General features: G+C 36.7%; 1 protein-coding gene across 2 annotated transcripts in view; it reads left to right on the top strand.

Moving 5' to 3' along the window:
- ANKIB1 (ankyrin repeat and IBR domain containing 1) overlaps positions 1 to 14,276 on the top strand; it is a gene marked incomplete at both ends in the record, with an annotated part of 85,962 nt that extends 71,686 nt beyond the window's left edge. The window contains 9 exons of one of the 2 annotated variants that reach the window (XM_079711435.1): positions 702 to 836; positions 1,797 to 1,883; positions 1,973 to 2,039; positions 4,100 to 4,245; positions 5,604 to 5,782; positions 6,618 to 6,669; positions 10,716 to 10,830; positions 13,047 to 13,180; positions 13,536 to 14,276. In XM_079711435.1, coding sequence (XP_079567561.1) covers positions 702 to 836; positions 1,797 to 1,883; positions 1,973 to 2,039; positions 4,100 to 4,245; positions 5,604 to 5,782; positions 6,618 to 6,669; positions 10,716 to 10,830; positions 13,047 to 13,180; positions 13,536 to 14,276 — 1,656 coding nt within the window. The remainder of the gene's footprint in view (positions 1 to 701; positions 837 to 1,796; positions 1,884 to 1,972; positions 2,040 to 4,099; positions 4,246 to 5,603; positions 5,783 to 6,617; positions 6,670 to 10,715; positions 10,831 to 13,046; positions 13,181 to 13,535) is intronic. The other variant, XM_079711434.1, reaches the window with a different exon arrangement.
- Between the last annotated feature and the right edge of the window lie 1,112 nt (positions 14,277 to 15,388).

Here is a 15,388-nt window from a genome sequence, read left to right as displayed (position 1 = left end):
ATGTGGAAAAAAAGTTTAATTCATACTGAATACCCAAATAAATTCTGAACAGATCAAAGATTTAAATATTTTTTTAAACAAACTCTAAAAGTACCAGGAGAAAACATAGATTTAAAATCCATAAGCATATTTAAGAGAGAAAAAGATATATTTTCATACTGGAATACTCATATTTTTTGGCATTGTCTGCAAATTATGGTAATTAAGAAAGAGAATTTTTTTTTTAAATGAGAGATAGGTTTTATGTTAGCTGTTCTGATTAGAGGCCTTTTTAACTTACTCCCAGTTTAAAAATCAGTTTGTCAAAGTCAACAGAAGTTTTCAAATACACTGGTGGAGCCTTATAGACCAAGGTAAGGTTACTGTGCACCTGAAAAATGAAACATTTGTCAGGATCTGTTTTTATTATTTGGAAAGAATATCCCATTGATATTTTTAAAGCTTTCTTGAGATTACTTAATAATATTATGATTTTAATTTATCCTTATAAGCAATAACTTTAAACTACCCCCACATCTTTCCATAGCGCACATAAGGTCTCCAGAGGAAACCTCAAAAAGAGGAGGGTGTGTCTTTGAGAAGATTTGTTCCTGGTCACACAGGCAGGATTGTTTAATCTCTACAAGTTGGTTGACAAGAAATTAGAAAATAATTTGCATACTAACATGGGGCGATATTTGCATATATGTTTTCTTTTGAAGTGCAAGTATGACTTTTGCTGGATTTGCCTAGAAGAATGGAAAAAACATAGTTCTTCCACAGGAGGTTATTACAGATGTACTCGCTATGAAGTCATTCAGCATGTGGAGGAACAATCCAAGGAAATGACTGTGGAGGTAAAGAGAACTGTTGAAGCCAAGATCTCTAACTAAGCCACTTAATACCAGTGGCAGTGTTTTTCATTTCTTCTTTTCCTATCTTTATTGTAATGAGGCATTTAAATTCAATACACTTTAGAGTAGCCTTTAAACAAAATAGCTCTATAAACTTGAGCTTTGTTTTTTTTAATTTTCCTTTTTTTATATTGGTGAAGATTAGACAAGACGTATATCCCAGCATGTCTCTAAAATGACTTAAAAACAATTTTAACATTATATCAACAATATAATATTATGTTATTGCATATAATAAGTATCTTAGTCTGCTTGGCTGCCATAACAAAATACCATAGACCGAGTGGCTTAAACAACAAAAATTTATTTTTCATAGTTCTTGAGCCTAGGAGGTCCAAGATCAAGATTTCTGCCAATTCGGTTTTTGGCAATGACTCTCTTCTTGGCTTATAGACAGTTATCTTTTTGCTGTGTCCTCACAGGAAGGAGAGAGAGCAAGCTCTGTTGTCTCTTCCTCTTCTTATAAGGGCACCAGCTCTATTGGATTAGATCTCCACCCTAATGACCTTGTTCAACCTTTATCATCTCACAGGCCCTATCTCTAAATATAGTCACATTGGGGGTTACACCTTCAACATATGAATTGATGGGGGACACATTTCAGTCCATAGCAATAAACAACATAATAAAACATTGAAGATCTGATGAACATAAGGTTTGAGAGACATATTTACCTTACACTCTGGGAATTGCAGATTCACTGGTTTGTCACAGAGAATACAAATACAAGACTTTGTTCTGAGAAGTGTTTAAAATGTATTGGTTATTATTTTCTCAACAAAATAATCGATAAATCTGTATGCACTACTATCTGTTACTAATAAAATTTTGAAGTGATCAAAAACAATTTTAATAGCTAGTACTTTTATTTATAAATGTCATTTGTGGACTTTTGTTTCCTAGGCTGAGAAAAAACACAAACGATTTCAGGAACTTGACAGATTTATGCACTACTACACAAGATTTAAAAATCATGAACATAGCTATCAGGTATGTCCCAAATCATTTCAAATGTGCTAAACTCTACTGTTGTGAATAAATAAAGAAAATGATATATTTATTTATTTCTGTTCTTTTAGTTAGAACAGCGCCTTCTTAAAACAGCCAAAGAAAAGATGGAGCAATTGAGTAGAGCTCTCAAAGAAAGTAAGTTATAAGTGATATGTGTGATAATTAATGTAAAATAGCTGTCATGCTTAAGTCACTTCACTGGTAGGAGGTTAAGACCCTTAAAAGAATACCTTAGCTCCATTTGCTCATTTGGCAGTTTGGAGTTTTCAGAAGCCCAGAGTGTAGTTTAGCATTTGAGGCCTCTGGTAAGATTTTCCACCTTGCTTACCTCACCTGCTCCTCTTAGTGCAAGCTCTGCTGCTGGCAGATAAACACACATTATGGTTTTGCTTACCCTGTGCCACTGCTGATGATGCTCTACAATGTTGGGAAAAGTGAATGGGCCCAAAAAGGCATCCCTGACCTAGTCAAAGGAGCAAGATTCACAAGCCATCAAATTGTCATGTAACTTGAATTCCCAAAGATTCTTGAGAATATTTAGCAGAGTGCCTAATATAGAATAGAAGTCAAGTACAGTTTTGGGAGAAATCATCTCACTGGTAAATAGCGGACACTGGAGTCAAAAAGCAAAGTCACAAGATAGGGCTTACTTATGGTTCCTAAAATGGAAGTTCAAAAAGAACATTCCTAAAAATGGATTGAATACTAGTTACATAATTAGAATATAATATCTCACAGTGACTGCACAGAGTACAGGTTCTGGCATGTTTGTTTTAAAAAGTGACTTTTTTTTTTTTTTTTTTTTTTGGCTACTTCGTGTCCTCGTTGCTGCGTGCAGGCTTTCTCTAGTTGTGGTGAGCAGGGGCTACTCTTCGTTGCAGTGCGCAGGCTTCTCATTGCGGTGGCTTCTCTTGTTGCAGAGCACGGGCTCTAGGCATGCAGTCTTCAGTAGTTGTGGCTTGCGGGCTCTAGAGTGCAGGCTCAGTAGTTGTGGTGCCCAGGGTTAGTTGCTCTGCGGCATGTGGGATCTTCCCAGACCAGGACTCAAACCCATGTCCCCTGCACTGGCAGGCAGATTCTTAACCACTGTGCCACCAGGGAAGTCCCTAAAAAGTCACATTTTTAAAATAATCACAGCTTATATATAAAAGGTTTTATGCCTAAAATGCAATCGATTACCCTTGTGTTTGCTCCATTTTATAAAAGTAATGAGTACTAACACCATTTTCATGAGGATAACTTCCTAATTAAAACAATAACCATAAGTTAAATAAATTAGAGTGGGACAAAAAGCATCAATAGCAGCTTAGTCTCCTTGTTAATTACTAGTTCTTAGACTGTAGTAATGACATAACTATATCAAGCCAATACCAAACTCTTGAAGTATTACTGTCCACACTAAAAATTGAAAGAAAAGATCCTCACAGGTTCTACAGTCTATTCCATCACGGACGTATCTCTAATACTTAGAACAGTGCCCAAAACATACTAAATATAAAATAAGTATTTGTAGATGTAAAGTACTGCTTCTGTTCAACCTTCTGGAGGTTCTAGACAGCATAGTAAGACATAAAAAAGAATTAAAAGATAGAAGATTTGGAAAGGAAGAAATAAAACCACTCTTCCTCCCTTTCTCTCTTTCTCTCCCTGGAGTGTTTATTAACTAGCATTAGTTACCCAGTTGTTCCCCAGAATGTTGTGTCTTTTACCTTACAATGTTGTTTTTGCAGAAGCATAATTTATAATTAGGCTTTTTTTTTTTTTTAGCAAGCAACTTAGCAAGGCATTTGTTCTAATTCTTAATGAGTAAAATTCTGCTAGGGATAACCTAAAAAACTTAGTAAAACATGGAACCTTTGAGTTGACCTAAAGCTAGATTTGTTTACTCACAGGGTGAGAACAGAATCCAGGATCAATGTATGCATTCCTTCATGACTGACATCAGTACTCCTGGGCTACTGCAGGGTGTGCTCCATTTATAAATGCATACAAGTCACCTAAATGCAAAACGTATGAGTGTTTTATGTAGGTTTTTAGTCTAGTTCAAATAAATACTATCATATAGCTACTTCAAACAGTTTCTTCTTAGGGATCCTTGTTCTTTTTTCTTTCTTTTAAGAAAACTTGGTTGTTTAATTTTATAATAGTGTATTGGCAAAAAAAATTTTTTTCACTGTGCCTGGTTTACTTTATAGCTGAAGGAGGCTGTCCAGATACCACTTTCATCGAAGATGCAGTTCACGTGCTCTTAAAAACTCGACGCATTCTCAAGTGTTCTTATCCATATGGATTTTTCTTAGAACCTAAAAGCACAAAGAAAGAAATTTTTGAACTCATGCAAGTAAGATGTCGTTTTTATTAAATTTAAATGCAGTTACTATGAAAAACAGATCTTCTCCTTTTTCAACCACTTTATAACTAAGGTTTATCTTACTTGAGTGTAATTAATAAACAATTTTGTTTCTGTTTTTAGAATGGTTTTTAAATAAAGGAAAAGTTACCAATAATAAACTGAAATTTTCTTTATGTTTGAATTTGTCACTGTGCAGATTTGAATGAGTTCTGAGCTATGCAAACATTTCCTACCACATTTATTTCTTTTTTATTTTATTTTATTTTATTTATTTTTGGCTCTGTTGGGTCTTCGTTGCTGTGTGTGGGCTTTTTCTAGTTGCTTTGAGTGGGAGCTGCTCTTCGTCCCGGTGCACGGGCTTCTCACTGTGGTGGCTTCTCTTGTTGCAGAGCTTGGGGTCTAGGCTTGCGGGCTTCAGTAGTTGTGGCTCGCGGGCTCTAGAGCACAGGCTCAGTAGTTGTGGTGCATGGGCTCAGTTGCTCGGCGGCATGTGGGATCCTCCCAGACCAGGGCTTGAACCCATGTCCCCTACATTGGCAGGCGGATTCTCAACCACTGCGCCACCAGGGAAACCCCCACATTTATTTGTTTATTTTAAACTGGTTGAGGTTGAAATCTGGCCTAATTCTGATTATGTAATTAGGAATTTTATCTTCCAAAATGAAACAAACCACATTACATACTAGATGGGAAAGTTGCTATTTGCCAGTTCATTTTAACAGTACAACTGAAAAACTTAAGAGTACTTGCAAAAACAAAACAAAACATGTAAGCAAACTGACATCAGTGTAGCTGACCAGGTTCATTGTACATTCCTCTCTTTTTTTTTGAAGTCACCAAACTTTCTCCTCTTGCTACTGTTTTTATGTCATCCCTTTGAACTCCCCTCTACTAATTTATATCTAACATTTCCTTCAATGCTGAATATTCATTTTGTCCATGAGGCCTTCCAGACCTAACCCCAAATCACAAAGGTTTTGCCTTGCTTCACATTCCTTCAGCATTTACATATAGTCTGTACCATGTGGTCAGGTACTTACATGTACAATGCCTTGAAATTTATTAGTTCTTTTTCACACAGACAAATTATAAATGTTTTTATACAGCTGCTATACTATACTCACTACTTCTTTGTATCCATACCAACTGCATTACTATAAATGCCTATTGAATGAATGCTATTTTCCTAAAATGTGCAAAGTAGAAACATATGTTAAATTGGAAGTTATATAAAATTTGGATTAATTTCTGATTTCAGAAGAGTTAGATTTAACCAGACAGACACTGGATTTGCTATTGACTAACCCACTCAACCTATAATTTTTTTTTTCCTCTTCTTAACATAGACAGACTTAGAGATGGTCACTGAAGACCTTGCCCAAAAAGTCAATAGGCCTTACCTTCGCACACCCCGCCACAAGATAATCAAGGCAGCATGCCTTGTACAGCAGAAGAGGCAAGAGTTCCTGGCATCTGTGGCTCGGGGAGTTGCTCCTGCAGACTCACCAGAAGCTCCAAGACGCAGGTGAAAAGGATACACACCATGGAACTCATCCTAGCACCAGCCACAAATGCTAGCAGGTTTATTTTTTTCTCCAACTAGGGTTCATATTCCTGAAAGTTACTTATACCTAAAATATGGATAGCTGATAAAAGTATGTTAACTTCTTTTTGGTATTTTTTTCCCCCAGTACTATTTCTATTTTTTTCATTTTTTTGTTTTTCGTTGTATAGTTTCTCAGACTAAATTAGGCTAGGTAAATTTCACACTTCAGCGAACTCATAATTCAACAAGTATTCTAACGCATCGTTTTGATAGTCAGAAGCATCTTATAATGTGGAATTTGGAAGCCTTGCCAAATTGTTATGGTCATATTTGTATTTTTTGGTAAGAAGTTGTAAAGAAATTAGAAATCTGATATTTGTAAAGTTTTTTAAGTGATCCGTATTCATCCATTAAAGAGCAGTTGAGTTTTGGTTGTTTTATTTCAGGCACTTATACTACTTCTGCCATTATAAATTGAAGCATATTTTCTTATTCATATTAATTATAAGCATTAGAAATTCCTTTGACCCTTATTTTTACATAAACCCCTAAAAATAAAAATAGAAGCAATTGTAAAATACTACGGTTTAGCATGGTGATTTTTAATTTTTCCACCATTTTATACAAACATAAAGCAATGTAGAATTTGAAAGAAATAATTAAAGAATCATTTTAATTATATTCAGTAGTTGATCTTTGGTTAAGCAAGTTCCAAGCAGAGGAATTAAAAGTAATGTTCAAAGGGCAGGGGTCTGATTGTTTGTACTGTGTAGTACTGATAATAAATCAAATGGTATGTCTAATTTCTTTGTAGCTTTGCTGGTGGAACATGGGATTGGGAATATTTAGGATTTGCATCACCTGAGGTAATTGTTTTGTGCGGGTTTGGTTTGGTTTGGTTAGTTACAATTTTCCTTAGTGCAATCCTGCTTGCATTTGCACCCTCCTCTATTCTAGATATAGTACTGAGATTGTAAGCAATGTTTTTTTCTTTCTTTTATAATAATAATGCCTCAGCAGAGTCTACATTTACCTATTCATTGGATTATCATCACATTATTAAATGCATACCCTCTCTTATTTTTAATTACTGAATAGTCAGAAGGCCAATTTATAGCTTACATTTTTGGAAAATATCTTTAATTAAAAGAAATATGAATTTTATTTATTAGAAATGCATTTCTAGTTGTAATATTGTTTCAGTCTGAATTTATTAAAAACCTAAATAGACAATCTTTTTTTTAAGTTATTGAAACAACCTGTTAGCATTGATTTATATTCAGTTACTAAGGTAGAAACTTGACATTAGTGTTTATGCAGAAAGAATGCTTTGATAGTTGCTCCCTGCTTCTCTTTAAGATTTTCACACTCTTCTTGTTTTCGTTGTTGTTGATATACCATCTTAAAATACAGAAGGTCTAAAATACTAATACTGCAAATAACATTTGCTGCAAATAGAAATAAGATAAAGTGAAAATCTTAATCACATTGCTATTTTCTGAGATTTAAATTGCCACTGTCACTGTTGAGTCTGATTTTAAATGGTTTTAGCAGTTCTCTCTGCTTTCTGGTTCTTTATACAACAGTATACCATTCGACGCTTATATTATGATAACCTTTTAACTTAATTCTTGGAAGGCAGCAGGACAAACTATGAAACCTTTATCATTTATAGTCCATATGTTATCTGCAACTGAAAGGCAGTGGAATTGATTATTATCCATAAATGACTGTGGTTTATTTAAATCAGGTACTTTCTCTTTTCAGCTGCTAAGGATACTTGCAATCACCTTGTGGCCTTTTGTATTGGTAGATATATCCAAAACAAGATTTACTTGAGGAAGAATTTGTACTTAGAGCTCTGATACAGAAATTTTAAATTCACTTAAATTTTTTTAAAAATTTTAATATATTAATGAAATTTCTGTTGTAAAACAAATTATGAACCTTTTCTTTACCTGACCCTATGCTTGAATATTTCTAAGTAATCGTATAATTTCAGCTTTGGGGAATAGTATGGGAAACTTCCACCAAAAGGAGGAATAAACAAGCTTCAGTTATCAAAAAAAGAATACAAAGATTTCAGTATTTCAAGGTAGAAACACAGTTTAGCAAAAATAAAACCTTTACCAGTATATTCACAGTCATGTATGCATCATCTTGTGGCTTCTGGCTCTGATAATAACTTTAGTAATTGCAAAATATTTCTCTTGAATATTGAGGGTCTGCTAATATGACTGACACCATTTCATTTTGTAAAAATATAGGCAGGCTTTTTACCTCACATGTGAATACTTATAAATAAAATTATTGAGCTCTTGTTCTCTTGGGATTGAAAACTGAAATTATAAATAACATTTTTCTTAAATTTATTTTTTATGAGTTAATAAATTTTACAAGGATAATTTAATTCACTTTCAGTTTTCTATTCTTTAAAGTCTTTGGTACATTGAATACCAAGCTTTTATGTAAACCTTATTGCAGATCTAAAGAATTACCACACAGTATGAACCTTTAAAGTTCTGCATGTGTGTGACTATCAAGTATCTGCCAAAATTATATCTATAAAAATTAGCTCTTTGCCTTCATATGGATTCTGAAAAAAATGTTGCCCAACTTCAGTAGACTTTTAGGTTGAATTTATATTTTTCATTAAAGTTAATTACATCTTATTCTTTTTAAACTAAATTGAGTGAGTCATTGACAAGCATCAGTATTTGTTTTGTGCCACTTTAATGGCATTGGAGCCCAGAGGAAACAGCATGATCGAAAAGTCTAAGGGACACCAGAATTTGAGGTCTAGCCCTATAACTTAAGGTCTACTTAGGCTGTGTCTTCCTTAATTTCTCATCTTTAAAATGTGGATGGTGATATCTACCCCATGGAAGTTCTGGAAGGATTAAAGCATCTGTTTAAGTCACTAACAAAATTGGTGCTCAATAAATGGTGGCTATTATTATTTACAAAAAAAAAAAAAACCTCCTGGAAGCTTTTTTCCCTATAAATCCTAGAACTTCTCACTCTTCTCTATAGCCTTAACACTCTCAAACCATTTGGAGTATCCCAACTAAAGCCTTTTCATATGCTTACTTGAAGATCTTAGGAATCCATGGAAATTTTCAGATAAGTTTAATTTTATGAAAACAATTTTTTTAAAGCCTGTTGCATGGTGAGAGAATGCCATTTGAGTTTTTTATCAGAATAATTATAAATATAACAAGTTTCTTTTACAGGTTTTTTTAACCATTTAGTTTTCTTCAATTGGAGATATGTATATTCTATGGTCAGAAATAGTTTATTTAATTCAGAGTAACTTTGTACCATCACCAAGCGTACAAAGTAAACAAATTCTCCCTAAAGATAAATCTTAACTGGAATAATGTTTTCTTGCCATGTTTGTCTGAGAAACATGGTAGTCCTCAGTGGTCCAGTGAACCATGATGACACATTAACAGTCATCCAGTTTTGGACCATGGGCCTCCAGGAAAAGAGGAAATGATACCCCAGCTCAGCAGTAAATTTAAAGAACCTGAATAATCTCTCTGGGCACTTGTAGTATCTTACGTTCATTTGTTTCTAACCTGGTAGAATGCCTTCCATTCTTTAATTAGGGTCCAATTGCTTACATAGCTGAAGGAGTTTGAATAAATTTAACCAGAGTTGTATGATGTAAAAGTTTTACTGGGGTTTTAAAACTTATTTTCATTTATTCCTGTTACTTTCACAACATAAGCATATTGAATATTCTAGAGTAACCAGATAATCATAAACCTGAGTATTTTACTGTTTATCACTGAAAGAGTCTATAACGATTCTCAAAATTAGCCTTTTTATGCTGGTGTCATGCACACTGGCCTGTCTTCTAGTCTCCTCTGTTGCTAAAATCTGGAGAAGTACATTTGTATGCAGATAATAGCAGGTAGGCCCAGATTCTGCCTCTGGTGATAGCAAACCCACTTTAAACTATTATCATAAATGTAAAATAAACTCAGGGACATCTGCCCAAATCTGTGTTCTTCCCGTATGCTAAATAGAAAACACTCCCCCCTGCCTGGGTTGTAGATAACCCCACGTATTAACTAATATAGGAAGGAAGCCAAGTAACATCTTTTTTTTTTTTTTTTTTTTTTTTTTTTTTTTTTGCGGTACGCGGGCCTCTCACCGCCGTGGCCTCTCCCGTTGCGGAGCACAGGCTCCGGACGACGCACAGGCTCAGTGGCCATGGCTCACGGGCCCGGCCGCTCCGCGGCACGTGGGATCCTCCCGCACCGGGGCACGAACCCGTGTCCCCTGCATCGGCAGGCAGACTCTCAACCACTGCGCCACCAGGGAAGCCCTTTTTTTTTTTTTTTTTTTTTTTTTTTTTTTTTTTGCGATCATCTTATTTTAAAGGTAACCTCATATTCTTCTTTGATGTGAGTATGGTATGTAGTAGTCCCAAAGAATACAGAATCCAACAATCTAACAAGCACTTAACTGTTAGTGCTTTTCTTTATTTAATCTTTTTCTTTTATTTTCTGTTGCATATATCACAGTCATTTTTTTTAAAACCAGACCTCCAGAGAGGGCCTAACTTTTATTAGTAAAATCATTCTGGTATTAGTTATAATATTAGATAACAAGACCCAGGCATATGAAATAAGGCTCAGTTATGATCTAGCATTGGAGCTTGCAAGTATTCCCAATTTATCCAGACAATTATAATGGCTATTTAAAATTTTTTTTTTCCATTTTACCATTTCTGTTTCCTTGGCATGGCAATACCTGCAGTTTCTTTTTCTAAAGCCAAGTGATTTTATAATATGTATATAAAATCACACATTTTTTTCCTAGAAAAAAAAAGTGTATTTGTTTTATTTGCATTTAAAAATTTGCATGCTCTCCTGTATTTTATAACCTTTGGTTTATGCAGGAATATGCTGAATTTCAGTATCGGAGGAGGCACAGACAACAACGCCGTCGAGGAGATGTGCACAGTATGCTTAGTAATCCTCCAGACCCTGATGAGCCAAGTGAAAGCACTTTAGGTGAGTTCTTGAGTTGGGTTTGTTTTAATCTTAGTTCTCTTGCATTTATTCTTAAAAGTGGCTAATCTAAATATTTGTGGAACAGTTTGTAATTTAGATATACAGTCAACATGCAGATGCTTCTAATGTCACAGGATACAGAAAACCAGGGCGATTAAGAACATGGGCTGTGCAGTTAATGGCTTCCCTGTGTGTCCTTTATCCCATAACTTCTCACATGGACTCTGACCTTGTACATCAAGTACAGTCAAAAAGATGCTATGTGACTTCTGAGGCTAGGTCACAAAAAGGATACAGTTTCTGCCTTTCTTTCTCTCTTCCTCTGGAACACTTACATTTGGGACCAAGCCAAAATGCTATGAGGAAGCCCAAAGTAGCCAATGTGGAGAGATAGTATGGAGAGATCATGTGGAAAGAACTAAGATCCCCTAGCTGTCCCCTTAGCCAGCATCAATTTCACCAGAAAGATACATGGGTGGCAAAAAAAAAGCACTAAAAATGAGACAGGCTGGGACCTGGGACCCTTTGCTGAAGTGCTGCAATGCTTGCACCTGGACACACCTCTCTCTGAGCAACAAAATACAAAGAAACTATATGGGACTAAAAATAACTGCCTGCATGTGCAGTTGGGACAAATTATGGACAAAAAGATATAAAAGACCAAAAAACTCAACTGCCACTTCTGAATAGCGGGGAGCAAAAACAGGGTGTTGGGAGCAAAGGCAGGGTAGCGCGCATGCCGCCTGCACTCAACACCCCCAGAGGGGTGGGCAAAACACCTAAGCCACCACCCCACACCCACCACTGGACACACCCCTACCCTCCCGCCATATAAGGAACAAGCTCGCCTCCCCTTGGGGAGTGAGCAAGCGAGGGAACCTGTTATTTGTTAGGGAACCTGTTGTTTGTTCTCACCGCCCCCCCCCCCCCTGCTGCAGCAGGGGCCCCAGTAAAACCTTGACTGGAGGGGGAGGAAAAAAAGAACATGGGCTGTGGAGTCAGGCAGACCTGAGTTCATGACCCCAGCTCTGCTGCGTATCGGTGTGAAACTTTAGTCAAGTCACTTACCCTCTCCAAGCTTTGGTCTCCTCATTCTAAAGAAGCAATAATAGGAACCTCCCTGGTGGACCAGTGGTTAAGAATCTACCTTCCAATGCAGGGGACATAGGTTTGATCCCTAGTCGGGGAACTAAGATCCCACATGCCTCGGGGCAACTAAGCCTACACACTGTAGAGCCGGTGTGCCACAACTAGAGAGCCTGGGTGCCGCAACTAAGACCTGAGGCAGCCAATTAAATAAATAAATAAATAAATAATTTTTTTTTTTAAGCAATAATAATAGTATCATTTTGTGGGCTTATTGTGAGCATTAAATGAGATAATAAGTGTAAAACCCTTAAGTACTATTAGCACCTATTGAGCACTCAATAAATTGTAGCTGTTGATTACTGTTATTGTGTTCATGAAATATTTTTCTCCTAGCCTCAGTTCTCCTATCAACGTTTTTTAAAATTTCTGATGTTAAAGATAAATTATATTAATTATCAGCTTTAAATATTAAATTATTAATTGAAAATCTTCAAACTATGGTGTCAGCAGATCATCTTTAATAAATCAGGATCGACAGGCCTCAAGATGGGGCTACTCCTTCTTGCGGTGCATGGGCTTCTCATTGCAGTGGCTTCTCTTGTTGCGGAGCACGGGCTCTAGGCACGCGGGCTCAGTAGTTGTGGCTCGCGGGCTCAGTAGTTGTGGCTCTCAGGCTCAGTAGTTGTGGCACATGGGCTTAGTTGCTCTGCGGCATGTAGGATTTTCCCAGACCAGGGATCAAAACCGTGTCCCCTGCGTTGGCAGGCGGATAACCACTGAGCCACCAGGGAAGTCCTTCTGTAGTTTTAAGAACTCTGAAAACTAAAACATCTTTCTTATTGCTTAAGGGGAAAAAAAGAGCACTTGATAGCACTTGTATTTGTGAATAGAACCATTTATAATGCAAGCAAAAATATGAAGAACGATCATGGATTTGAAGTAATAGTGTTAGATATATATTGCTATTTATGATGAGACAAATATGGATGAGAAATCTCTGAAAGATTAAGTGAACTTGTGAACACAGGTTTTCACCAGCACTCAAAGAGAAATCATCAATTTAAATAAAAAGATGTATGAGATCTTGTATGACTAAATTATCTCTGGCACCACTTGCTTTGAAACAGATATCCCGGAAGGTGGCGGTGGCCACAGGCCTGGCACCTCCGTGGTAAGTTCTGCGTCTATGAGCGCACTGCACAGCTCTTCCCTGCACGACTACACCCCCGCCAGTCACTCTGAGAACCAGGACTCTCTTCAGGTAGCCTTTCTGGGCAGCCTTGTTGCCCCTGCTTTTGCTCTTTCTCTGTTTAGCCTGGCTTCCTATTTTTACTTCTATTGCTTTCCTTTTTCTTCCTTCCATTCTAAAATCTTTGCTTCAGAGATGTACTACAGGGAAAGATTCTTCTATTTCAGATTTACCTTAAGTAATTTTTTTTCCCTTTAGCATCCACAAGGAGAAAATTAAAATAAGATTTGAGTAGGTCAGATAATTCTTCTGTATAAATAGAGATACTATTAATTATCTGTTTGGTAAAAGAACAGTGGTAGACCTCACTGGGTTCAATCATTTTTCCTTTTAAATTTTAAAGTAATTTTACTTTCTGTTGCCTCAGGCTCTGAGTTCCTTGGATGAAGACGATCCCAATATACTTCTTGCAATACAGTTATCTCTGCAAGAATCTGGGCTAGCCATCAATGAAGAAAATAGAGACTTTCTCAGTAATGAAGCATCATTAGGAGCGATAGGCACCTCTTTACCTTCCAGGCTGGACTCGGTCCCCAGGAACACAGATAGCCCTCGGGCTGCATTGAGCAGTTCTGAGCTGTTGGAACTTGGTAACAGCCTCATGAGACTAGGAGCAGAAAGTGACCCATTTTCAACTGACACCCTGAGTTCACACCCTCTCAGTGAGGTGAGAAGTGAATTCTATCCCTCATCCAGTGACCCTGACTCAGCTGGCCAGGACGCCAACATCAATGACAATCTTCTTGGCAATATTATGGCTTGGTTTCATGACATGAACCCTCAGAGTATCGCCCTGATTCCTCCAGCAGCTACAGAAATCAGTGCAGATTCCCAGCTCCTCTGTGTCAAAGATGAGTCAGAAGGTGTGAGGGATGTGGAACTGATGCCGCCAGAAGATTCAGTGTTTGAAGATGCTGTGGTCAGTGAAGGTAGAGGAACCCAAATAGAAGAAGAAAATCCTTTGGAAGGAAACATTCTGGCTGGGGAAACAGCATCTCAAGCTGGCGACAGTGGTAATGAGGCAGCCAACAAGGGGGATGGTTCTGATGTTTCAAGTCAAACACCTCAAACCTCAAGTGACTGGCCTGAACAAGTACATTTAGTGTGAGCTGCACACCTCGGGGCTCTAAATGAATTGCAGGTACAGATGGTATGCTAGTGGAATATGCTTTATAGAGATTTGATCCACTTAATTCCAACTAATTATAAACCACTGACATTAGAATTAAATACAGAGGAGTTCCCTTGAATGGTGGCTTCATTTCTGATTTTAACCTTAGAGGGAATTTCTTTTGTATTTAATTGGATAGCTTTTTCCCTTTTTGCTGATGAACAGAAGAGTGGGAGAGAGAAACACAAATAAATAGGTTAGATTCCACATTTTAAGAAAATGCTGTCCTCTGTTTAGCCTAAGGTCAGCAATACTTAAATTGAACATTTAAATTAAAGGCTTACTCTCCAATCCTTGGGTGGTTTTTCCTTTTTAAAAGAATAAAAGTTTTCTTCATTTTAGAAGTTATTTTGGACAGATCTAATAACATTTCATTCCTCAATCTCTTTGTGCTCTTCCGTAATTTTCTTTCTTCCTTTTTGTCTGAGCAGTGTGAATTGAGGTATCCAAGGCTTCTCTTTAGTGCAGCATCTACCACAGTGAAATTCATTTTAATTTTCACATGAATCAAAGATCTCTTTTCATGTCTATTTATAGTCCACTTGTGCCAAACTCTGACTCGTGCGCTAACAAGGCGTTCAGGTGTGCGGTGTCCTGGAGGGCTCCAGAGCAGTCTCAGCCTTCTCAGAAGTAAAAGGTGCCACTTGGTAGCAATGATATTCCAGAATTTAATGGGCTTTTGTTGCCATGGAGACTGCATTTAAATAAATGTAGCCTGTAGCTTAAGTTAACTAAATCTAATGCTGCTGTTAAATACAGTTTATTTTAATATTAAAGTACAGTTGATTAGCAACAGCGGTGCTGTATTTTAAGAGACACTTTATTGGAAGTGCAATCATAGTTCTTTGTTTTCACAATTTTACAGTGCATTCTAATTACTAATGGGTGCAATTTTAATGGTAAGTGTTTTATAAAATAGAAAAAAAGTGGAGTTTTCATGAGTTATAGTAAATCCCACAATTATTAAAAAACTCAATAAAACATCCTGCGCAACATGTTACCGTGCCTTTGCCTAACCTAAATGGATAGTTGCCAGTTAAGTAAGTAAT

The sequence above is a fragment of the Hyperoodon ampullatus genome (genome assembly GCF_949752795.1).
Source record: "Hyperoodon ampullatus genome assembly, chromosome: 9".
Classification (NCBI taxonomy): Eukaryota; Metazoa; Chordata; class Mammalia; order Artiodactyla; family Ziphiidae; genus Hyperoodon; species Hyperoodon ampullatus.
The sequence above is the reverse complement of the archived record's forward strand: the minus strand, read 5'-3'. Positions and strand labels throughout refer to the sequence as shown.